Source organism: Vicia villosa, unplaced genomic scaffold (assembly GCF_029867415.1).
Source record: "Vicia villosa cultivar HV-30 ecotype Madison, WI unplaced genomic scaffold, Vvil1.0 ctg.000758F_1_1, whole genome shotgun sequence".
In the NCBI taxonomy this organism is placed as follows: domain Eukaryota; kingdom Viridiplantae; phylum Streptophyta; class Magnoliopsida; order Fabales; family Fabaceae; genus Vicia; species Vicia villosa.
The window spans coordinates 730,173-756,492 of NW_026705339.1; the positions used below are offsets into that span (position 1 = coordinate 730,173).

The 26,320-nt window shown below is 28.6% G+C and overlaps 4 protein-coding genes across 4 annotated transcripts; 1 reads left to right on the top strand and 3 right to left on the bottom strand.

Moving 5' to 3' along the window:
- Window positions 1–1,485: 1,485 nt before the first annotated feature.
- LOC131631004 (aminopeptidase M1-like) lies at window positions 1,486–2,494 on the top strand. The gene is made up of 2 exons (XM_058901766.1): window positions 1,486–2,024; window positions 2,123–2,494. The coding sequence occupies exons 1-2, from the start codon at window positions 1,797–1,799 to the stop codon at window positions 2,270–2,272; spliced, it is 378 nt and encodes a 125-aa protein (XP_058757749.1). The 5' UTR covers window positions 1,486–1,796; the 3' UTR covers window positions 2,273–2,494.
- Window positions 2,495–8,517: 6,023 nt separating this feature from the next.
- On the bottom strand, window positions 8,518–9,775 carry LOC131630995 (MYB-like transcription factor ETC3). Its single transcript, XM_058901756.1, has 3 exons — window positions 9,624–9,775; window positions 9,409–9,493; window positions 8,518–9,050 (listed from the first exon to the last, which is right to left on the bottom strand). Exons 1-3 carry the CDS (start codon window positions 9,706–9,708, stop codon window positions 8,957–8,959), a joined length of 264 nt encoding a protein of 87 aa, XP_058757739.1. The 5' UTR covers window positions 9,709–9,775; the 3' UTR covers window positions 8,518–8,956.
- A 2,593-nt stretch (window positions 9,776–12,368) lies between these two features.
- On the bottom strand, window positions 12,369–18,302 carry LOC131630998 (bifunctional L-3-cyanoalanine synthase/cysteine synthase 2, mitochondrial-like). The gene is made up of 4 exons (XM_058901760.1): window positions 18,276–18,302; window positions 12,803–12,862; window positions 12,570–12,650; window positions 12,369–12,467 (listed from the first exon to the last, which is right to left on the bottom strand). Exons 1-4 carry the CDS (start codon window positions 18,300–18,302, stop codon window positions 12,369–12,371), a joined length of 267 nt encoding a protein of 88 aa, XP_058757743.1.
- Window positions 18,303–24,903: 6,601 nt separating this feature from the next.
- LOC131630996 (MYB-like transcription factor ETC1) lies at window positions 24,904–25,955 on the bottom strand. Its single transcript, XM_058901758.1, has 3 exons — window positions 25,807–25,955; window positions 25,566–25,650; window positions 24,904–25,178 (listed from the first exon to the last, which is right to left on the bottom strand). Exons 1-3 carry the CDS (start codon window positions 25,859–25,861, stop codon window positions 25,085–25,087), a joined length of 234 nt encoding a protein of 77 aa, XP_058757741.1. The 5' UTR covers window positions 25,862–25,955; the 3' UTR covers window positions 24,904–25,084.
- Window positions 25,956–26,320: the final 365 nt, after the last annotated feature.

The window sequence follows — 26,320 nt, forward strand, 5'->3', positions numbered from 1 at the left end:
ATCAATTAATTAATCACCATTGATTTTTCATAAAAAAAATGTTTATTGTGTTGCTAATCTTTAGTTTCCATGTTACTGATCAAAATGGGAAAAAATGTTCAAGCCCTTATACATTTTGGTTATTTGGTACTCTTTTTCTAACCCTACTTATTTTACTCACTCAAGCTTTCCTCTTACCGTTCTGCCTTGAGTTTGTTTCTTCTTCTCTCTCACAAATTTCATCTTCTCTCTCACAAATTTCATTTCCTCCCGTTTGGTAAATCCTTACTCGAACCGAACATGTCGACTTACCATTATAGATCTTTTATGTCGGCGACTTTCTTGAAGTCCGAATTTACTGAATATCTTTTTCGTATTATGTTGGGAGTTGACTGTGTTAATGTTTTTTGTGATGAGAATTATAATTTGATAGTGTCAGATTGTATTGGGAAGGATAATGTTTCTGATGGAAATAACTGGTGGGAAAATAATGGATTTATAATTTTTATCAGCCACTAGGGAATAATTGGTGCCATTACTCGGGTTAGATTTTCTAATTTCTCCAGCCAGACACTTTTACATTAAACCTGCAACTACAGTCTAATATTTTTATAGTGATTTAGGCGTATTTTTTCTCTAACAGAACCTAAAATGGCTTAACACCGATAAGGTCTTCTGCTCCCTTACCTATATTATCATAGCGCATGAAAATGTTACCTGAATTTTATGTTATTACTGTCACACTACAAGTGATTGAATGATTGTTAATCTTGAGAACTTAGTGGCAACATTAAGATGAGATCAACAAGTGGAAAAATCTAGGTGAATGGCTAAAGTAGAGGATCAACAACACAACTATGAGTATGACTGACATTGTTAATAGAGTATGACTGATGCAACTCATGAAAAAATAAAGCATTTTGATTTAATTTGTATTTGGCTTCTTTTTTTATAAAATTTTATAATTAGATGTTATTTCCATTGTGTTTCAATGGCATTTAAATTATTTTTACTGTCAAAAAAACCTTTTGTTTTGGTGGCATGTGATGATTATCTAGGTGTTTGAATGTCTCTTGCTAACTCTTAGGCAAGTCCACAAAATATAAAAGTGTCATTAGAAATAATGAAATATTGAATTTTCCACAGATGATTATAGGTAACATATTTATCTGCAGAAAAGCAACTGTTTGGAGTGGTTTGAATTTTGAATGTTCCAAAATTGGAAGTGAAGATAAAAGAATGGCAAACTCCACAACTGCTCAACCAAACTCCGGTATTTCACCACTTCATCTGCACCTTTCACAATTACTTGCATTGGTCTAAGTCTCTTTCAATTCTTTTTCTTAATTTTGTTACATTAGCTTATTTTGTTGTTATGTAAAATCCACCCAAGTCAGTGAAATTTGTTTGTTTTGTTATAATTGTAGAAGAATATGAGTTGAATGGATATGAAAATAAAGTAACTTACTTCACTTCAACACAATCAAGGGATTTTCTTGTGGTATTCTTCTAGCTTATACATTTTCTTTTGCTTCATTTCCCGTTATTGTTGCCACTCAGGTTCAAATTCAACTTCGATACCAACAACAAAACACTGATTACGTTTTAATTATTTATTTTAAAAATTATTATCAACGTCGACGTGTCAATATCGGTGTCGTGCTTATTATATATAGGAAGCAACTGGTATAGAATAAGTAACTTTGAATTCTCTATTATGTGAAAATTATGATATATATTCTTTATTTTCTTTCTTTTGATGTTTGATCAAGTGCAAATTTTTAAGTTTCAGTAATGTAAATCATTAAGTTTCAGTAATGTGTTCAAACATGGATGAATTCAAAGGACAGACTCGTCTTTCTAATTTCGTTGTTCCAAAACGTTACGACATTAAGCTTAAATCCGACCTCATCGAATGTCGTTTCTACGGTTCTGTTGTCTTCAATCTCGACATCATCACCGCTACTCATTTCATCGTTCTCAATGCCGCTGAACTCACCATCGGTAACGACGCTATTTCATTCACTAACTGTCATTTCTCTAAGGTACTACTCTCATTTCTCAACTCTTTTTGGTCAACTTGAGTTTTTTCTGTTACCATAATTTTTTTCTGATTTAGGATTGATGAATGTCTATGTTGTAGGTTTTCAAACCTTCAAAAGTTGAATTATTTGAAGATGATGAAATTCTGGTCTTGGAGTTTCCAGAGGGAATATCTATTGGATTGGGTGTATTGACTATTCAGTTTGATGGAATATTGAATGATAGAATGAAAGGTTTTTACCGAAGGTAACTCTTTTTTTTAAGCTTTGCATTGTTTGATTTCAAAGTTCCACTAACAAGTTGAAAGCAAAATGATTTTCGAGATTGATGCTAAATCATGCACTTGATCACTGAATCGAATATACATAGGGACTGAACTTAACCAGTTGGGATTTTACTGGTTTTTAAATTGATTGTTTGATAGTCCTATTAGTTACTATATATCATATATATCATATGGACATGTTTATATATAGCAGCAAATATGAGCATAACGGTGAGAAGAGGAATATGGCAGTTACACAGTTTGAAGCAGTTGATGACAAGAAAGATTCTGAGGTAATTCTTTTCTAATAGTTTTTAAAATTTTATGCTTGCTTTTATGTCATTTTAATGTTTGTAGTTACAACTTGATTTATACAAGGTTGGTACATTACACTTGAATGGTTGCATTTTCATTAGTTACTGATGTTATTTTGTTTTTATTTAACCATATATTCTTGACTCTTTTTATGATTATGCAACTACATTTTGGAAGGTAGAGAGTTGGAGTTTTACATGAAAAAGCTTCATAAGAAAAAGAGAAAGGGTGCTGCTTGATAACTTTCCAAATTATTATTTTACCTTATTTTACATGAATTTTATTTGTCTTATTATTAGGAACACTTATTTGAAAATTATACATTAGATCTTAAAGAATTTGGTTATATAATATTTTATTTTAAAAGTTAAATGATAGTACTATCTCTGAGCCAGTTTTTTTTTTTGACAAAATCTCTGAGCCAGTTGGTTGAACCAAAAAATTCTTTTCTTTTTTGAAGGGTAGAAACATGAATTCTAACATTACTATTTTACTTAGTTTGAGCTATAAAAATTAAATATTTCATAACTACTTGATCAATTTTCATTGTTATTGTTATTGGTGTATTTCTTTTAAAAATTGGAAAATTGATACAATTTTATTTTAATTTTAAAAATATTTTTTTCATTTAAATATTTGTCTTTGATTTACTTATATATTTATCTTTGACTATTTTTTTTTACAATTAAATTTAAATATTTTTTATTTTAGATGAATTTCAAAACAAAACTGATGATGTATCTGCAGTCCACACCAGAACCCGTGCGAATGCACGGGTTATTATATTTTTTTATACAATTAAAAAATATTTAAAATTATATACGAATTCAGACACGGAAAAAATAAATTGTTTTTAAATTATTTATGTTACTAATATTTTTTTAAATTATTTTAAATTTAAAATACAATAAATTTTAAGATAAAATATACATAATTGAATCCGGTCCAATTCACACCTGAAGCCATTAAATTGAATACATTACCGTTTTTTCAACAAAATTATCACCTTGATGAAGGTAGATTTAGGCGTTTAAATATTGTTGTTTATTGATGAATCAAGGGCCATATATTATCTTCTTCAAGTGGAGACAGCAATGGCAGGGGCCAACTTACAAAATAACATACATAAAACAATCATTGTCCTTTATTTTTTATTTGTATTATTTTTTAAGCTACATTTTTTATTCACTTTTCTTCTTATAAGTGTAGCGGCTTAGATTATTAAGAAAAGATAAATTCAAAAAGGAACATACTTGATAAAATAATCTTTTTCTTTGATTTATTAGTTGTATTATATTTTAAGCTACGTTTCAAATTCACTTTTTTTAAGTTTGCTATTTGATTTAAATTGTATTTCTTTTTCTAAATTTATCGAAAAATAAGAAAAATGACAAATTTATTGCAAAGCCAAATCAATTACAATTGTATTTCTTTCAATTATTATTTTTTCACGGGTACCAGACATTTTTCTATTAAAAAATATATATTTGAAACAAATGTTCATCTCGTACCAAAACCCGCATCAAAATATTTTTTATTAATTATATATTCAATTATTAATTTTTTCTCGAATACTAGATATTTTTCTGTTAAAAAATATACATCTGAAACAAATACGCGTCCCGTACCAGAACCCGTGCGAACGCACGGGTTTGTTACTAGTTTCACATATAACACAATCCATTACAAGTTAACAACTCATTTGTCAATTTTTAACTAACATTTTTGTGAGTTTCTTTCTAACAATTTACACAATTATTGTGTTTCTTTTGATTTTTTTAATTTGTTCAAGGATCAAATTTTAAGGTATAAAATATAATGTATTATATTTATGCATATATCAACATGTCATAAATTAAGTTTCTCTTTTAAATATTTGATTTTATTTTTCAACTTATTATATATTTATATTTGTTTTTGTTTTTTTAGGTACAAACATGTTAAAGATGAAGGAAATACATGTAAAATTAAGATAGTCTTCGATAAAGTTTTTCAACTTTGATATTTTATTAATTTATTATAACATTATATGTTTTCTCTTTTACTATTTTTTTCTTCTTCTATTTTTCTATTTATTTTCTTTCACTTCTAATTTTAATTATTGATTGTGTTTTTTTAGGTATATATTTTTAGGAATCACAAAAACACATTTTAAAATAAAGATATTGTTTATGTTTTACCTTTATTTCTTTCACTTCTAATTTTAATTGTTGATTGTGTTTTTTTTGTAGGTATATATTTTTAGGAATCACGAAAACACAATTTTAAATAAAGATATTGTTCATGTCTTACCTTTATTTTCTATTTTTATTTTTTTTATTGTTGTATATTAATTTTTTATGTTTATTTTTTTAGGTATAAATTTTAAAGCATTACAAATATGTATATTTTTAATGATGATATAATTTAAAACGTTGAGTTATGAAAGATGGTGTGTTAAAAAAATTATATTCTTTATTTATATTATTATTCTTACATTCTATTTTTTTAATTTAATTTCACTTTGGATCAAAATTTTAAATAAACTATATCTTTGTTATTTCATATATTAGATTTATTAATAAGTTTAAGTAATCACTACAAGAAATCATTATTTCATATATCTTTGTTATTTCATATTATAAACTATTAAACTTTATTCTTTTTATCACTTAATTTTTTCTTCTATTTTAAGTTCACATTTTTATAATATTTCAACTTCTTATTTAATTTTTTCATATAAAATATTTATAATAATATTTTATAAATTATTAAACTAAATTTTAACAATTGTAAATAACTTATTTTATAAAACATATCCGTGCATCGCACGGGTGTACGTCTAGTATTATATAATTTAAATATGTTTTTGTATGACTATATATTGTGAAAGATCTATATTTTGTAGAAATTTATGGGATGATCAATAATATAAATTAGATTGTGACCGCGCGATGCAGGTAAGTGTTGAATAATGATAATAATATTAATACACAATGGATTTTTAAATGTTTATCATTAAGAAAAAAATGTAAAATGGGTTTTTAAATGTTTATCATTAAGAAAAAAACTTAAAATGTTTAATAGTATTGTTTTTTTTAATAGACAAATAATCCATTAAAAATGAATTATAAGGGATACTCTGCCCTTTTAGAAACCAAACAACCCCTTACTTTCTAAAGAGAGAAGGGGAAGTGTATTCCATATAGAGAAGTTGCTTAGAACGACAGTTTTACAAAAAGAACATAATCAGTTCCAAGACTTTAGAACTATAATCGACATAAAATCATCAAAGATAAACGTTACTCCGTTAAAAATGACATCGTTATGCAAAAGCCAAAGACTCCACGTCGTTGCTAACCAAATTACAACAATAATCGTCCTTTTCAACTTGCACAACACTTTCTCACAATAATAAAAATAGAACATAAACTACCCCAATGACAGCTTTATCGGGTTGCCTATCTACTGCAGAATATTCTTCCAGATTCTTATCGACACCGGGCACTCTTTGAGAAATGTTTATATGTAAAATTAATTTTTAAAGACATACAACTTTTTTTATTTTTACAATTAAAGGAGATTTTTTTTATTTGGCAAAAATAAAGATTTAATTTTTACTAAACCTTGTTTAGTTTATTGGATAAAAATATAATGTAAATGTTGAATTGATTAAAGATAAATGTGAATTTATTGAATACAACTAGAGTATAAATGTAAAATTTATGTTTTATAATTATAATACAAAAATATAATCTTCTTTTAGATTAATATTTGAAAGGAAAAAATATTATATTTGATAATATTTTTCAAAAAGTAAAAAAGATCACAATTTAATTTTTTTCCCTTAGAATTTTAGATTAAAGAATGAATTATGTATATGCCAAATTTTTAAAACAAAAAATTATTAAAGTGTCGAAAGAGTGAAGAAAAAATCATAAAACTTTTAGAATAATGATTACATAGAGGACATAAATCTAAATATGAAATGTTTTCATGTTGCAATAGGAGAAGTAGAAAAATTGACAATTATGATGTAAGAATATATATGTTTTCATATATATATATATATATATATATATATATATATATATATATATATATATATATATATATATATGAGAATGTCTTTTTTATATGAGAATGTGAGAATAAATCTGAACCATTGAATTTTAAAATAAATGGTGGAGATTATGTATGAATCTTTTTTTTCTCTCTCCCCTACATCATTTATTTTAATAATGGAGGAGAGAGAGAAAAGTTTCACACATAATCTCCACCATTTATTTTAAAATCCAATAGTTAAGATTCATTCTCACATTCTCATATAAAAAAGACATTCTCATATATATATATATATATATATATATATATATATATATATATATATATATATATATATATATATATATATATATGAGAGGAGGGATATATTTCAAGAGTAAGTATTGAACACTTATTCTAAATCTTAACCATTGATTATCATTAATCTAACGACTTTAATTAATTTTTTATATAAAAAAATATTTCCAAAAATAATTAAATTAAATGATCAATTATTACCATCATATTAATGAAAATCAATGAGGGATATATATATATATATATATATATATATATATATATATATATATATATATATATATATATATATATATATATATATATATATATATATATATGAGTTAAAAGGTAGTGCACTGACAGTGTAAAACTATTTTACACTGTCATCCAATAGGGAGTCGTGAATGTGTCATGTCATTAAAGTTTTTTTTAAATAAAAGAATGTTTTAATTGGATGCATGGTAGTGATTGGTTGACAGTGTAAAAATATTTTACACTGCCAGTGCATGATCCATTTTCTATATATATATATATATATATATATATATATATATATATATATATATATATATATATATATATATATATATATATATATATATATATATATATATATATATATATATATATATATATATATATATAATAGATTGATGCAATCTAATAAAGTTTGGATAAAATTTTGGATAAAAAAAATACGTTTGTCAGAACAGAATATGCAAGTCGTACCTATGTTTATGCAAGTTCAATTTGTGAGCCACTAAAAAGAAGTCTATTATTTGTGAGGAAAGATCATATGATACATGTGGATCTGAGTTAGCAATTTTCAGAATTTAAGAGGATAATTTTCTCATCTAATCTTAATCAAAAAAACATAATTTGAAATATTCAAAATTTAAATTGAAAAACAATACAATTATATATTAAATTAAATTTTATAAAATTTAAAATATTAATGATTAACTTTGAAAAATTATGTATAATTTTATCTAGGGATAATTTTTAATGATATAACCAAAAAGAAATATGGACTTGTGAAAATTGCAGTTAATATTCACAAAATTAATATCATTCAATATATGAAGAATTACTCATAAATAGAAGAAACTTTTTTAATGATAAAATTAATATTGTTAAAAATTATATTTATAGATTTAAAGGACCCAGCATTGTTTTGCATTTCTTTTTACTCTTTGTAAAAAAACTTAGAGCCTCTAGCGGTATAAGAATTTAAAAACATCAAACACAAATAGTATAAAATTATTAAGAAGATTATCAAAAAAAAATAAGAATTTAATTTTTAAAAAAATTATTATTAAAAGTAATAAAATTCTGAAAATTTATCTAAATTTCATTAGAAAATTCAATTAAACTTGTCTCAAATAGTTTTATCATTTAAATATAAGAATCATTTAATTTACTTATAATATATCATAAAATAATAGATATTATTTTATTTTAATTACTAATTTATCGTATTAACAACTTACTTTTTATTATAATAACATGAAAATATACTAAAAACTGTTGCTCTCAAGAATTGAATTCTAAGTCCATTTATTTCTTTATCAAATGCAATCAAACACATATAAAATGAAACTTTATCTTCCTCATGTATACCTATCTCTAATTTTTTTTATCTTATTCGTCTTTATCTTAGTTGGTCATCAAACAAATAAAAAGAAAATTAATCTTGTTTGAGGGGAACCATTTACAAAATTAAATAATTAAAAGATGAAAATTTATCACTAATTTTTTTTTTTTTGTGTGTAAATCAAACTCTAAACCTATCAAGGCCATTTTCCCCAAAAGGCGCAGGGTTAAAGAAAATCACTTATCACAGACCAAAAAAATAAAATCACACAACAGAACTTTATTACATCATGCATATTTGAAGATACCATTGTAGGGATCTTTATAACAACAAATAAATAAGAAGTTACTCAACCTCAAAGCATGCATAATAATTGTAAAAAGTAAAAGTAACATAGAATGGTACATAGACAAAAGATTAACAGCTATATATAGCATTTAACATGCAGTTGATGAAGAGAACTTTGAATTCCAATACTTTTCAATATCTTCAGCTGTTCTTCCAGGAATTCTTCCAGCAATGAGATGCCATCTACAATTAACATGTCACAAACACTTAGTTGGATACAAATTGCAATATTTGTAAATTGAATTTATTTTTATTAGTATAAAATATATCATTAAGTATTTATTTTATGCTTCATAATTTCATCTTTAAATTCCGATACCTATTTTGTTATGATTTCTCCTCTAAATATTTTTATTTTTTTAAAATTATTTTGAAATTTATGATAAAAAAACAAAAAATATAATACGGCTCTTACAGCGTTACGATGCAGTTTTTATTATAATTTACAGTGAAGTTACAATTGATCTGTGATATAATTGTGAGCAATACCGCAACCGCAATATTACAGTCGCATAACTTGATATGTTATAACAAATTTTACCTTTTTCCAACTAATCTAAACATTTTTGCAATGATATCTTCTTCTTCCGGTGAGAATTCCAGCTCAGTCTCACGTTTCTTTTGATCTGACACAACAAGCAGAAACAAATATAGACTCATATCATTTGCAAAGAGGTGAAAAATTGATTGCAACATAGATTAGTTAAAAATAAAACACACACATAAATACATGTGTGTGTGAGAAAGTATACTGACCATTGTTTGCAGTGGTTGCATACGTTGAGTCACTCATATTTTCGGCTGTGAATGGATAACTTAAACTTAGTATTGAGATAAGCATATATATGTGTCTATATATACACTAAGAATTTTCCTTATTCGAGAGGAGTTTAAATTATTTTATGGATAATTCAAAGCTTCACATTTGACTTATTTTATTTTATAATTTATCATAAACAATAAGTTAGACAAATTACTATTAATGATTCGAGTGAATATTAGTTTATATTTATGTATATTTGTCCAAAAAAAATATACAAAATTTTTAAATGAATTTATAATTTTTCATGACTATTAACTATAACATATGGAATTATTTGAAATTATTTAATAAAGTATTAAATAGTTTTACATTTTTATATTATAAAATTTATGAAATTTAAAATTTTTTATATGCAAATAATTTTTTAATTGATGGATGAAATACAAAATCTATTATTTCTAATAAATTATTAAACAAAATAAACTTAAAATTAGTTTTCTAGTAATAACTTTGTTCACTCTTCGTATTATATACATGTAGCGTGAATTTTAATATAGCTTGTTTATAAAAAAGACATGTCGGTCTAGGATAAGCATAGCCTAGGTACTATAAAATGAACTAAGTTCAGAAAATGACATACACATGTCCGTACAAAAACAGACATATATGTATATTTATCACACCTAAATGGTGTGGTTGAGAATAGGGGTGACAAAATTGGCGGTGGCCCGCCAAGTCAGTCCGCGCATCCGTTAAAAAATGGCAGATTGAATTTAGATTTTGGGTCTGCCGTTTTCTAAAGTCCGCTCCATCAAAACATGTTGTCCGTCTAAACTCGCAACGCTAAAATTCGTCGTTCGCAAAAGCCCGCCTCACATATTTGTTAAGTTCATTCCGCCTTAATTCCGCCTTTTTTAGTTAGTTATAGTAATTTAAATTTTTGATGATTTTATTATTTATATGTAACATTTTTTTAGGCAAAATTTGTCTAAAAGATGCTTTATACACTAGTACAAAAATGTTAATTTACACCCGTTTTTTATTAAATTTACACCCATTATTTTTAATAAAAATCGGGTGTATATCCACAGGGTGAGAAATGTCTAACGAATTTACACCCGTTATTTTTAAGAAAAATCGGGTGTAATTGCGCGTAATTATGTTTTTAATTACACCCTGTTTTAATAAAAATCGGGTGTAATTGGGCGTAATTATGTTTTTAATTACACCCTGTTTTAATAAAAATCGGGTGTAATTGGGCGTAATTACGTTTTAATTACACCCTGTTTTAATAAAAATCGGGTGTAAATGGGCTTAATTACGTTTTAATTACACCCTGTTTTAATAAAAATTGGGTGTAATTGGGCTTAATTACGTTTTAATTACACCCTATTTTAATAAAAATCGGGTGTAATTGGGCTTAATTATGTTTTAATTACTCCTTATTTTAATAAAAATCGGGTGTAAATATGTTCTTGATTACCCCCTATTTTAGTAAAAATCGGGTGTAAATACGCCATTTATGAATGAGCAATTATATCTATTTACACCCAATTTCATAAACACCATTTAGTTAAATTTTATTTTCAGTCACAAATACTATAAAATCATACTTATAAAAATCATATTTTAACTAAGTCAAAATATTTTTAATATTAACCAAAAAGTATACAAAATCATGTGCAGTCATAATATTTCAAGTACATCAAAATTATATTTTAACTAAGTCATAACACTTTCTTCATATATAAGTTTTCTTCTTCTTCTTCTTCTTTGGCTTTTGTTTTGGCAACATTTCTATCTCCTTATCCTCTTCAACCATTTGCATTTGATCTGGCAGATTTTGCTCCTCAACCTTTTGATTTTCAACCATTTGCAAAAATACTTGAGCCCAAAGTTGCCGAATATGGTCGATTGTCTCTTTTTCATATGGTGACGTGTCTGTAAATATCTACAAGTTCAACATATAATAAATTAACAATATTAAAATAATAATTTATTGCATTAAAGATTCAGTACAAACAAATGAAATATGAAGTACATCACTTTTCTATTAGTCGAATGATGGATCAACCGAACTAAAGACAGTAGTCGAAGACGATTTAATCAAATATTTCTCAAATCTGAGAAGTCTCACAAGAGTCATGGGTGGAAGTGTTATTGGTCTTTATTGATGTTTATTAGTATCACATCTTTAGTTTTAAACAAACTACGGTTCCTGGACATATTTTTGCCTTTTATTGATGTGATACTAATAACTATGAATTAAAAGAAAGAATTTATATAACTGGAGTGATTTTCTCACCTGACTAATTGTAGCCTTGCGAACAAGATCCCGGGCTGCTTCCTTGACAGCAAGAGCAGAAAGACCGTTGGGGATGCTCACGACAGTACGCCTAATATACGATAGAAACTCGTATGGTTAATAAAATGATCATGACAAGTAGTACCAATGCAAGCATACACTTACCATTTGGCGAAACTGGCACCTTGCTGGTAGTATGCAGCCGAACAAGAAGCAAGACCGTCTATACCTTGGCACCATGATTCATTGTTTGAGCCAGCTAGGGGCACTAAACCCTATTGTTCATGGCACATTAGCCATATGTTAAACAACATGTCTGATTAATAGAATACCACACTTACAAATGTATCCTATTGAAACTACTTTCTCGGGTATAATCTTATCTTCAAACTCAAATTATAGTTTCTAGTTGAATCAGAACTCATGGAAAGAATTAATCGATGGACACGGGCTGCATGTTTTCAGCTTCTGTCCTAAGGTCTTGGTACAAGACAGATGACAAGTATCGTTCCCCGAAACTTGGATGAACAGTCTGAAATTCAAGTCATCAGAAATTTTACAATATTTTAATAATATCTCTAATTAGACCTCGCATAATGAAGTTTCACGCTGTTTTAAGGATAATTGTTCTTACCACAATAAGTTTTCCTTTGTTCTCAAGAAGACTAGCCCATCTAAGTGGTGCAACCGTGTTAGCTCCGGACGATATGCCAACCTAGAAAAAAATTTAAACTATCAAACTTCCAATTGCAATTCGCAAACAGTTTGTTGCAATTTATTTAAGAATCATGTATCCAATGTATAAAGATTGAAGTTTTCTCCGACATTTTTTGTTTTAAGTGTAGGAAATTGACATTTCAAGATTACCATGAGTCCTTCTTTTACGGCCAATGTCCTAGCCATGTTAACTGCATCTTCACTGCTAACCTACAACAATGTAAGTTTGTGACAAGTTAGTATAAGTAAATGACAACTAATTATACTAACTCATAAATATAACAGATCACACACAATTTGCAAAATCTGTTCAAAACAAATCTGAAAATTCAATTTCAAAAAGGCAATAAACAACAACGATATTAGAACCGAGAATAGATTGTGCTTATGATTGTAAATGCTGTTGAGTTTTCTAGATCAAAAAGAGATATTAGAAAAGTTAGTCTTGTGAGTCACTTCCTAAAAGAAAGTCTTATTTGATAAATGGGTGGCTAGTAACATTCACATTTCTTCAAACTACAGTTCTTCCAGCACTTGAAAAAAAATGGTTCATTATACATGCACATGGTTTCTAATTTGTATTCATTATGAAGCTTTAATCTATATCAGAAATTTGAACGAGGACTTCAAGAAATAAACATAACACTAAATTTCAACAACCTAATAGTTCATTATACATGCACATGTATTTTATCAATTATCATTGCCCTCATCCGTCAATTATCTTGGAATATAAATAGAATTTAGTTCCATGAAAGTGCTACTTAGGATGCTTTGTCCCTAAAAGTCACAGTCTATCTAAATTCTAAAGAAATTAATCTATTAGTAAATCGATAATTTCAATAGAGTAAACTTTTAGCAAGTGAACAACTTCACAATGACCAATTTTATAGACAAAAGCTTTCAGCAACAAAAGCAACATATCTTCACATTTTTGTATTAACAGATAATCGTAAATAACTAATCACACTTTCTCTCTAAAATGAACATGCCAAATTCCAATGCCAAATCCTTAAACAATACATACAATCAAGTATCTATGCTTACCTAGAGCAGCTAGTTGTTGTTTCCTTCCACTTCCAGGTGGGCATCCTCTAGGCCGTTTCTCCGAAGGAGACATGGAATTATCAGTGGCAGACATAGGAGAAGAGAGCCTCAAAGAAACAGGTACATCAGGACCATACTTCCTAGGTCTCCCTCTTTTCTTTTTCATATCGTACTTAAGGTAAATAAGTTGAGGAGGTAGTTATACTCCTGTTTAGGAATCAATAGCATGCCAAATATGTGAGATTAATAACCAATTGCAAGAGAAAGACACATCAAAACCATTTCTCTAAATAAGTTCTTATAAGCATTCAAACTGTGTGCTATAGGAGTAATAGTAACACTTAATTCTTAAAGCCTGACAAAATTGTATAGATAGAAATTTAAATGTTCTTTCTAGTGCAGATTCTCTATCAATACATGTCACTTTAGAGTCGTAGATAGCTTTCTAATCACAACCTTCATTGAACAACTACTAGTTAATTAGAAGGAAATATCTCTTATTAAACAGACAGACATGTAACCAGTATTTTGAGTTTAAAAAGCTATTATATTGCATGACAGGCCTAATATACAACAGTTTCAGAGTTGCAATTTGAAATTTCTCCATTCTTACACTTACTGTGGACCAATTATGAGGGTGACAAGGTTCAAACTCAAACATTCCCAAACTGTCGACAGTGCGGTGAAGCCCGATACTGTGATAATCTGCTCATGGTTCTTGAATTGTTGAGGAGCTATCATGATTCACACTTATTAACAACTTTTCAATTTGGAAATATAAGATGCAACCACCAACAAAGAGGGCCTTAAAATGCTGCATCAAGACTCAACACAATTCATTTAGAAAACAACCACTAGAAACAATTATGCAAAATTGAGACACACCTTATGCAAACTTGAGAAATGGAAGAGCTTCTGAAGGCGGTAATGTGACTGATCTCAACAATTCTAGTGAGAAAAGAATCCCAAAGAAATGAGAGAGAATTGTGTTTTCCGAAGCCTGTAAAATAAAGAATTGTACTAAAGTTAATACTTGAAGCCTGGCACTATAGATATTGTATCCAACACAGTCAATGTTACTCGCATTAATTTGTTGTTGATGAAGTTTTCACTTTAAATTTGATATTCTATTTCCTTGTTTTGTGATTTTAGAAAAACATTGGAATGGAAACAAGATTGTGTCATTCTCACCTCTAAAAAATCTTGAGGCACGGTAGTGAAAATAAAAATAGATAGCATTTTTCTTATTATGTGAAAACTTATCATCAACTGAAAATGAAAACTTAAAATAAACCAAACATCAGTTTTTTTCTATTGATGGAAATCATTTACATTTCATACCTTCTAACAGAGTAATATGTATCTATCTAATACTACATAGCTAAGTGAGAAGTTATTTGCATTAAGGGAATTCAGTTATTTGTTCTCTCGTTGCAATTATCAAGTTCAGCTTCATCAATCCAATCTTCACCCTGAAATAACAATGTTGTGACCCCTAGTCAGTCATAAAATAGGTCAAGGAGAGGAGTATTGACAATTTCATAGAATAAGTCTTTCTGTTATAAGCACAAAAATAATAATAATGTCAACAGAGTGTCTTAAAATCTATTTGTGGACAAACAGAACTTCTTGAATATTAATCCGCAAAGTCAGTGAAAATAATTTAGAGCTACTAAGATTAATAAAATGTAGATTTGCTGCTAGAGCCACAACATTGATATAAAAGTCAACTAGTGTTGCTTGCATCCACTTGCGTACATTTTGGAGCTTATGAAGTTCAGTTATATGATAAACGGATGCCACAAGTAGAAGCGGTGTAGAAACTTACTTACATCAGCATGATAAAGTTGCAAATATATACATGAATGACATAGAAATAACTTGCTTTACCTTTGTGAGTATTTCAATTAGGAAAATTAAGAAAGAAAAACTTTTTATAGGTCACAACTTTAAAAATCAATGTTGTCCACACTGCACTCTATGCATACACTTTCAAATGCTTACCAAAATAAACTTCAGAGTAATCCGCACCTGATTTTTCCTAGGCTTCACATCTGGACTCGATTTCACCTTCAACAAACTCCGCATCCTCACCCATTTTTCAATCGAACTCAACCCGCGTTTAGTGTCACCAAAATGCAATCAGAACCGAAACCCGTACTTGCCAATTTCAACAAAAATAAACACATCAACTCGCAACTTCCCAACAATCTGCATCTACTTCACTGAATTGCAACATCCAAACATTCCTCCACAACTCAGTTCTGAGCTTCAACTACAACATCCATCATCAGCAACCTTCACCGCATAACAACCCTTTCATAATTCCAACCCTAAAGAAAAAAAAAATAATCAATTAGGAGAGGAATCAAATGACTGAATCAGAAAAAAAGGAAATTCAATCCGGTTACTCTAAATTGGATTCCTTGCGTTTAACGTTTGTGAAATTGAACGTGTAATTTCTCGTACCTCTCTGGGAGTGAACTCAATAGCACTCCTGCTACTACTGATGAGGATGGGGCATTGTCGAGAGAATTAGAAGGAATGAAGATAGAGCGAGGGAAGTACCGTCAATAGCGAAGAGTGATTTGGCGAGATGAGAATTCAAGGCGGAACGAGCGTTAGGGAAATCGGCGCTTCCGATATCCATAACCGCCTTACCGGGATGAAACATGAGAGATTCTGGATTCGGAGTGGATTGCGTTTGGATAAACATACTCTTCGCCATGGTTCTTCACGATTCAGGGTTTTCTGTTATTTCTGAATGTTATTCGGAATTTCGATTAAGGGAATATTTGGGAAGACTATGTTTCAGAGAAGGTTAGGGTTTCAATGTTGGAGAAGGAGAATGGAAGATTTGAGAAGACTATGAAATTTGTTGAAAACTGGGTTTAGAAGAGTTTGGTTGAAAACTGGGTTTAGAAGAGTTTGGTTGAAAACTGCTATGAAATCTACTTAATATAAATGTAAGGTTGTCATGATGGCAACCCTAGACAAAACCCTAGCTTTAGAATGATGTGTCATTCTCTCATAGCTTTTCAGATGACGTGTCATTCTCTCATAGTTTTTCAAATTAAATTGATTTAATTATTATTAAAAAATATCACCTAAACCAAATAATATATCTTTTCATTTTTTAAACTTTAACTCTTAAATTTTATAATTATATTTTCAATAATTTTCATTTTTGTTACCATTAAAATTTTATACACTACTGTTTACCCAGAAAACTGGTAAACAAGCGCTAGTTAGAATAACGTTGAGAGTTTTGTTCAATCCTATAAGTTAATATTTACTTATTAATTTGTAAATAATGTTTAAATTATTTTATTAACTTAAGAAATTTAGACTCATTAAATTGTTAATAATGTTTAAATTATTTGTTAAAATGTCATATAGATTACATATTTTAAGTTGTAAAATTAAATAAAAAATTTTAGTTTATAAAAATTTACACCCGTTTTTAGTTTAAAGGGTGTAATTGAGATTTGATTATAGTAATATTTTTAATTTAAACCCGTTTTTAGAAAATAAGGTGTATTTTGTCACCTGATAATGCTTAAAATGCCATTTTATTTACAAAATTGCCACCATATTTCTCATTTACACCCGTTTTTAATATATTGGGTGTAAATTTTAAAATTATATTAATGTTTTTGTACTAGTGATAAAAATAGGTCTAAAAAATAATTGAAAACTTTAATTAAAATATAAAAAAATTATTAATCTATTAAAGAAATGAATGAAAAATAAATAATAAAATAGGCAAACAAGTCTACCACGCGTCAATCCGCCATTTTAACGGAACGGATATGATTTTTATGCCCATTTATTTGACTTTTATGCCCATTTATTTGACGGATTTTCTTATCCCATTCACTTTTTGACGAATTTAACATGGAATGGGTGCAGGGCTAACGGCCCCTTTTATCAGCCCTAGCTGAGTTTCTTGCTATATGGAGGAAAACATAGCCTGACATGCATAAAACATATACATTATTAGAAAGGGACAAAAACGTACCTTTTAAATATAAGCATGTGAATCTAAATTAGTCATATATGGATTCTCTTTGAATATTGAAGAAAATTTTTTTTTTTTATTATTTTAGAGTAATTTTTCGGATTAAATTTTATATTTATAAAAATTGATAGAAGGCAAAGAAAGTGTCTTTCATTGATAGAATAACTATTTATACTTGTACCCATAAAAAGAGTTATTTATACATTACATAGATTATATTGATTTGTAATTAACAAGTTACTAGTTGGATTATGATATTATGGTTAGCATGATTCTTGTATATCGATGATTAAGACATTGGTTAGCTACTTCTTGAAACATTTGTTTATGTAGCTACTTCTTGAAACATTTGTTTATGTAGGAATTTCATTATGTTTTAGGGAAGAATCTTTAGTTTTGAGGAATATTTAAACTCTATCAAGTTTATATTTTGGAGGCGGTTAAAGTATAATTGTAAAATCACCTCTAATTATTTTTTTCTTGAATGGTTCTCTTTTTTCTTAGAATGTTTTTACGGTGAGTCGTTTTTTTTTTTTGTTTTTTGTGTTCGAGTACCTCTAGTACTCGTTTTATTAGAACCATCTCGTAGCTTATTAAAACTAAAAACATTATCATCTAATAAAATACGCAATTAATTTATACAAGATTTTTTCTTTAGCCACCTCCCTATGGGGGTGACCCCCAGCGAAAAACCAAAACTACCCCTGCTTCGGAAATGAACTTCCGAAGCGCTTTTTTTTTTGAATTTTTTTTTTGTCTTCGGAAATGAACCTCCGAAGATGTCAAAACCGTTAATATTTCGGAAGTTCATTTTCGAAAATATTTCTGCATATACAAATTTCCCTCCTTCACTATTTCATCATTTTTCTCCAACACTTTTCCAAACCCTCCACAAAACCCAATCAATCTCCATCCATTTTCCGTCCTAAAATCAAGTTTCAAACCGTTGATCACGTTAAAGGGAGCATAAAAAGCTACAATTTCAGGTAAACATCACTTATTTCATTCCCTATTTCACTACGATCGCGGCACTTCGTCCAAGTGTTTTTGAAACCGGGGTGTCCTATACCGGCTACTTGTTGTCAATGGACCGCACATCGTTCAAATAAGGCGGAAACTTGGCCGGATCCTTTTGTTTCAAGAATGGCGGAGTTTGAAGAAATGATGAGCCAAGAGCGCGAGCAAAATAGAGAGCGGTCGAAGAATGAGCCTATTTTGGACTTAGGATCCACCGATTGGTTCGGTGAATTTTAGTTTGTTCCGGATCGTTTTTTGTATGTATTGTTGTTTATCATGTAAAATCGGACCGATTCAATACATGTATAATATAATTATGTTTTATGACTTGCTTGTCTAATTTATGGTTAATGTCAATTCCATATGTTCAATTTAGACAACACACTAAGCAATCAACAAAATGCAAAATTTATGTCTGTTTCTGCATAATTCGGAAATGAACTTCCGAAATATACATGTCTGGAGCCTATTTTCGGAAGTTCATTTCCGAAATGTCCCCTGAGGCATGATAAGGTTTGTTAGGACATCAATGCTCCAATAAGTCTATAAATACACACTCTTCTTCATCCTCTCCACACCACAAAACACAAATGACACATACCTACCCCCACCTAGCATTCGTCTACTTTGAAACCGGCTACCCGATGCCGTTCCAATTTCGCTTCTCGCGCGACACGCCGTTTGCGGAGTTGATACCGTCGCTCAACACGCTTTTGCGCTATCCCGAGAATCGAAAGGTTGTCAAGCTCGAGTACCGCTCGCCATCGCTTAACGACGAGGGAGGCATTAAGTTCACACCTTTTGAGATCAAGAACGACGAAGATTTGGCGGTTTTGTGGACAATGTTCGACCGATTTTCTTCGAAGGGCCCGATCGAGTTGGACGCGAAACTTCAAAGATCGGCGGACGATGTTATCAAAATGTTGACTCATCCCCACCTACCTGTGTTCAACAATATGTAACTTTAATTATATGTAATATTATCGTTGTAATCTTCACCCGATTAAATAAAGCGAATTGTTGTTGTTTTTCATTTTCTTCTGTCCAGACATATTTTCGGAAGTTCATTTCCGAATTCCCCAAGGGGGGTGCGTCCGGAGATGAACTTCCGAAACACCACATTTTCTGAAAATGTAACTTTATTTCGGAGATGCATCTCCGAAATCAATATTTTATATTAAAAAAAACACGTTTTCGGAGATGCATTTCCGAAATCACCTTTTTTTTAAAAAAAAGTACAGTTTCGGAAATGAACTTCCGAAACAAGGGGTATTGTGGTAAATTCACCATGGGTGGGCAAGAAGGTTGGGAGGTGGGTGAAAAAAAATTCTTTATACAAATTATATACTTTTTAACTTGACATCAGAGCAACATTGCTTGAAAACTTCAATTCAAAATCTTAATCATGACATTTGTTGCAAAAACAAACAATAAAGATGATCTTCTATCAATTGTTTGTGTCAAGCTGGACATAGACAATTACCCAATGTGGAGATCCTTGATATTGCCTATAATCAAAAGTTGAAAATTTGATGGATACATGCTACGGACAAAGATGTGTCTTGATGATTTTATCAAAGTTGAGAACTCAAGTAAAATATTGAATCATACATATGAATATTGACAAGAGTATGATTAACAACATCTTGGTTTGTTGAAGAACTCCGTGACTCCCAAACACTACTATAAAAAAAAATACATTTTACCTTGGGAGCAAATGAGATTTTATCTCGGTTACAAAAGCAAGATAATGAAGGGCGTCCGAAAATTTGCTACTTCACTCCTCGGTTTCTGATTAACCGAAGGGATAGTTGAAATGGCCATTGGTTTGATCCCCAACAATATTTTTATATTTTTAAAACTAACGCCACATATCTCTCAGTTTCTAACCAAAATCGAGGGGAAAATAATTTTTAAAAAAAAACACAAATTATGTTGTTTACACAAAACATTAAATTACAATGTTTACGAATTTTCGGTTTTTTATGTTACATTGTTTTTGTTTCAAATTACAAGTACAAATTTTTGATAAATCTTATTTATCATTGTCCCTATTATTCTTAGAGAAGAACAAATCTAAATTTTGTTGCATATCCATTGCTTTTCAAGTTCAGTAGTTTTACACGAATCCAATTTCTGATATAACATAAAAAATAAAAAAAAGTTAGATACATAGCATAAAATTTCAATTAAGAGATAAGATATTATGTAAGAACATCAACCTTAGAACAAGTTTTTCTGAACTTACAATCCATCCCATAGATTTGTTTCACGCTTCTTTAAATTTCATTGTTTTATGGCAAATGCTCTCATTATCATTGTTTGAGTTTCACAAGATAGCGTCCAATCTATATATATAGTGACAGTGTTCACGTTTTTATTGGATGTATATAATTTTTTGTAGATTGATGTGTTGGCAATCTTAAGTGTTGTTACTTTATGAATGTAGGGTATAAATTTGTGGCATGTCCAAATGACTTTTTTTTTTATTTTTATTTATTTCTTAAAATCCAAGTGGTTTATTTATTTTTTAAAAAAAAATTAAATTATTTTTTCTAATTTGTTTTATATATATATATATATATATATATATATATATATATATATATATATATATATATATATTACTGTTAACACATTTTTTTTATTATTTTTAATACAAGTAGGGTAAATCAAAACTTGTAAGGGTAAATATATATATATATATATATATATATATATATATATATATATATATATATATATATATATATATATATATATATATATATATATATATATATATATGTGGTTCAATATGTTTTTAGTCTCTATAAATTTGACAACCTTCAATTTTAGTTCCTACAAAAAATTTCTTCAAACAATGGTTCTCGCAATATTTTTCGTCTCTCCCGTTAGATTCGACTAACGGAGGCCTACGTGGCACGCCACATCAATATATAAGAACTTATCCTTACTATTAGCATTGTCAATATATATAGGGTTCAATATATAAGAACTCCACGTCAATATACCATAAAAAACACTCCAGCATTGTTAACAAAAAAATATATAAGAACTTACCCTTACTATTAGCATTGTTAGTAGAAAAATTCTGAAGTGATGAAGCCTCTTTAAGAGAAATAGGATACTTCTGCATTACTTCAATTTGTGGATTTTTTTACACGTATATTTTATTATGAGAGGGTAAATCAAAATTTGGTAACATTGCAATGGATAATGGTCCCAATAGGTTTTGAACCTAGGGCCATAGCCTCCCTCTTGCAGAGGGGCCTTACCACAAGAACCTTTGTAACATAACACATAATTTTTACCACTCGGCCACTCGTTATTTGTGTTAATTTACTCCATTCTATATTGTTATCTTACAAATTTTACAATTCAACTCTCTCATCATTCTCCCAACAAACCACCCTTATGCAACAAGAATTTTATTAATGGAACCAATCGCATAAATTCTTCAAACACTAGACACATATCTGGAAAATCAACAACAGACAAATAAAAAAACAAATGCCTTCCTCAACATCACAGATTCCTTCTGCTTCGAAACTACAAATCGAAGCAACGTAGAAGCCTTCATTTCCTAGCATCCACAAGTCGAAGCAACACAAAAGCATCTTGTTTCTCTTAAAGATGATTCTTTGCTTCAAAAAAATTCTACTAACAATGTTAATATTAAGGGTAAGTTCTTGTATATTTTCTGCTAACAACGCCGAAGTGTTTTTCTTGTTATTGGTTGAGTCTTTGTGGTTGAATGTTCACAAGAGTGATGTTAAGCTTAGTGGGTTACTTAAGGTTTTGCAGAATATGACTTCTTTGGTTGAGATTTGGTTGCATTCTAATGGATTTAATGGTCATTTTCTTGGTTTTGAAGGGTTGATAAATTTAGAGGTTTTGAGTTTAAGGGATAGTTATTTCGATGGTGTTGTTTTTAGTTCAATGGTGGGGTAGTTGCAATGGAATAATTATTGTAAAATTGATGATGTTCATTTGAGATTTTTTTAATTTTTGTAAGAAAACATTTGAGTAGTTTCATTAAAAGGAAATGAATATTGACAAGTTAAAGCAATTGTCCTAATGTTTAAAATTTTCTATTTAAAAAATAAATAAATAAAGCCACGTTGAATTTTAAAAAATAAATAAAAATTTAAAGAAAAACGCCTGATATGTCACGTCAGCAAACATGAAGATTCCATGTCATTTTGTCAATTAAGGGGCCAAAGACACATAATCTTTACATTGTAAGGGGGGAATCAAGAAAAAAATATTACACGGGAATAAATTGAATCTCACTAACTTTACCGAGAGTGATGTATATTTAATCCTACATTTAATAACAACACTTTCACCTCACCCAAAGAAAAACTGGTGTATTTCTTCATATTTTATTTTTTATCTAATAACAAACCACTATTCACCTCGATTAGTGTAAAGCCCGTTTAATTTATTTAATTATTTAATTAATTAATTGATTGTGAACTATTTGGTGAAATTGTGATTAATTTATGTTTTTGGAGGGGTGTATGCCTAAAAGTGTAGAAACATGAACGTGTGGCTAGATATTGGTATTTGTGCTATTTTAGTATATAAATGGATAATAATAGTAATAATAATAATAATAATAATAATAATAATAATAATAATAATAATAATAGAATAGATGATTGATTAGGTAATTGGGCCTATTATGGTGTTAGCATTAGAATTGGGGAGGGGTGTGTTGTTAAGCCCATTAGAGTGATGAAAGTTAGTAAGAAATTAATAAAATAAGAGAAAAAAGAATTGGGAAAATAGAGAAGATGGAGAGTTTTTGAGAGAATGTGAAAGAGGAGAAGAGGCACAAAGAGGTTAGGGCAGGATTCCATTGAAAGAGTAGAGCACATTCAATCCAAGGTAAGGGTGGGGTTCTAACTATATAAGGTTGAGTATGATAATTTGTATGTAGGAACGGGGTTTTAGGTTTATATTGATAACTTAGGTTTTGATGAGAAATTCTATGCAATTGATGAAATTGATGCATGTTTGATTATGATTCTTGTTGTTATGTGGTGTATGCGTATTGTATGACTTATATTGCATGATAATTGGTGTTGTTATTGTTTCGTGAAATTTCGTGTTTTGACGGTAAAATTGGTGTCGAAAGTGACGTCGTAGAATCGTATTTTTAAGGTTCCAGTAGATGTTATATGATTAGAGGAGCATGAATATATGATTTTTCCGTAAAATCGGACTGTCTAAGATGGAGTTTTGAGGGATTTAGGGGTTGTGACAGTAGCGAACAGTAGCAGAATTTTTCTGCATGTTCGCTTAGCGAACTTAGAGCCTCGCTTAGCGAGTGTTGTATAAAAAGTTTTATTTTTGAAAAATTGAATTGGGTCTTGGACAATAGTAATTTATCAAGAATTTTAGTGAATTTACTGGAGTCTTTTGAATGGTTTTTGAAACGATTTTTGATGAAAACCGATTACTTGAATCTCCTATATTTTTGCTTTAGAATGGATGATTGTTTGTGAAATTACTAATCTTATTTTATTTTAATTACTAATTTATAGTATTAACAATTTATCTAATTTATCTTTATTATAATAATATGAAAATATACTAAAAAATTTTGCTCTCAAGAATTGAATTTGAAGTCCATTTATTTCTTATCAAATGCACATCAAAACACATATAAAGTGAAACTTTATCTTCCTATGTCATATCTATCTTTACTTTTTTATCTTTTTTAGGCTCGGTCTAACCCATTTGAAGGTCTAAAGAAAATTATTAAATGAATTTTTAAAATATATTTTTAAATAAATCTTTAAAACATATTTTAAAATAATAAATTTGTGGTTGCTAAGAGTTTAACTCAATACCAAAAAGAAAAGAGACTTAAATTCTAACAACTAAACTATGATAATTTATGTGTTTAATATGTCATTATATTTTATTATAACAAAATAAATAAATAAATTGAAGTCTTTTTTAAGCTCAAATGTTTGAGACCTAAAACCCTAGTCGTTTACAAAATTAAATTGAAAATTTATCACTATCTTTTTATTTATTTTTTTTTCTGTAAATTAAACTCTATCTCTTTAGAATCAAGCTCTAAACCTATCAAGGCCATTTTTCCCAAAAGGGGCATGGTTAAAGAAAATCACTTATCACATACCAAAAATAAAATAAAATCACCCAACAGATCTTTATTACATCATGCATATTGGATACAGTGTAGGGATCTTTATAACAATAACTGCATAATAAGTTACTCAATCTCAAAGCATGCATATTAATTGTGAAAAGTAAAAGGAACTTAGAATGGTACTTAGGCAGAAGAATGTGAGAATCAGCTATAGCATTTAACATGCAGTTGATGAAGAGAACTTTGAATTCCAATACTTTTCAATATCTTCAGCTGTTCTTCCAGGAATTCTTCCAGCAATGAGATGCCATCTACAATTAACATGTCAAACAAATTGCAATAGATGTAATTATGAATTTATTTTTATTAGTATAAAATATTTTATTTTGTATTTATTTTATGCTTCATTATTTCATATTTAAATTCCAATACTTATTTCATTATGAATCCTCCAATAAATATTTCTAGCTTTTTAAAATTATTTTTGAAATTTATTATAAAAAAACAAGAAATATATTGCCGCCTTGCAGCCGATCTAATTTTTTAAAATCATTTCTAAAATTTATGGTAAAAAAACAAGAATTATATTGCGACTATGCAGTTTTTATTATAATTTTCAGTTCACAAATAATTCTAAACAAAACCACAACCGCAATATTGCAGTCGCATAACAGCATATATGCTATAATAAATTTTACCTTTTTCCAACCAATCTAAACATTTTTGCAATGATATCTTCTTCTTCCGGGGAGAATTCCAGCTCAGTCTCGCGTTTCTTTTGATCTGACACAACAAGCAGAAACAAATATAGATTTATATCATCTGAGAAGGGATGAACAATTGATTGCAACATAGATTAGTTAAAAACAACAAACACACACATAAATGTGTATGTGAGAGAGATAATATATATTATGGTTGGTCAACTTGAAGTGGTACCTGCATATGCATACTGACCATTGTTTGCAGTGGTTGTATACTTTGAGTCACTCATATTTTTTGCTGTGAAAGGATAACTTAAACTCAGTTTATGTGTGCAGGAACTCGTATTGAGATAAGCATATATATATGAGTCTATATATATATACTATTATTCTAGAGGGGTTTCAATTATTCTATGGATAATTCAAAGCTTCACATTTGACTTATTTTATTTTAAATAAATTTAAAAATTGTAACTATTAAATATAGCATATGAAATTATTTGAAATTATTTAATAAAGTATTAAATAGCTTTAAATTTTTATTTTATTAAAATTTAACTACTCACTATTAATTTTTCATTTGACAGATGAATTGACAAAATATATTATTTTTTAATAAATTATGAAACAGAATAAACTTAGAATTACTGATATCTTCTAATAACTCTGATCACTCCTCATATGGTATATACATGTATGGTGAATTTTATGGAAAACATGTAGGTCTGAGCATATGTACTATAAAATGA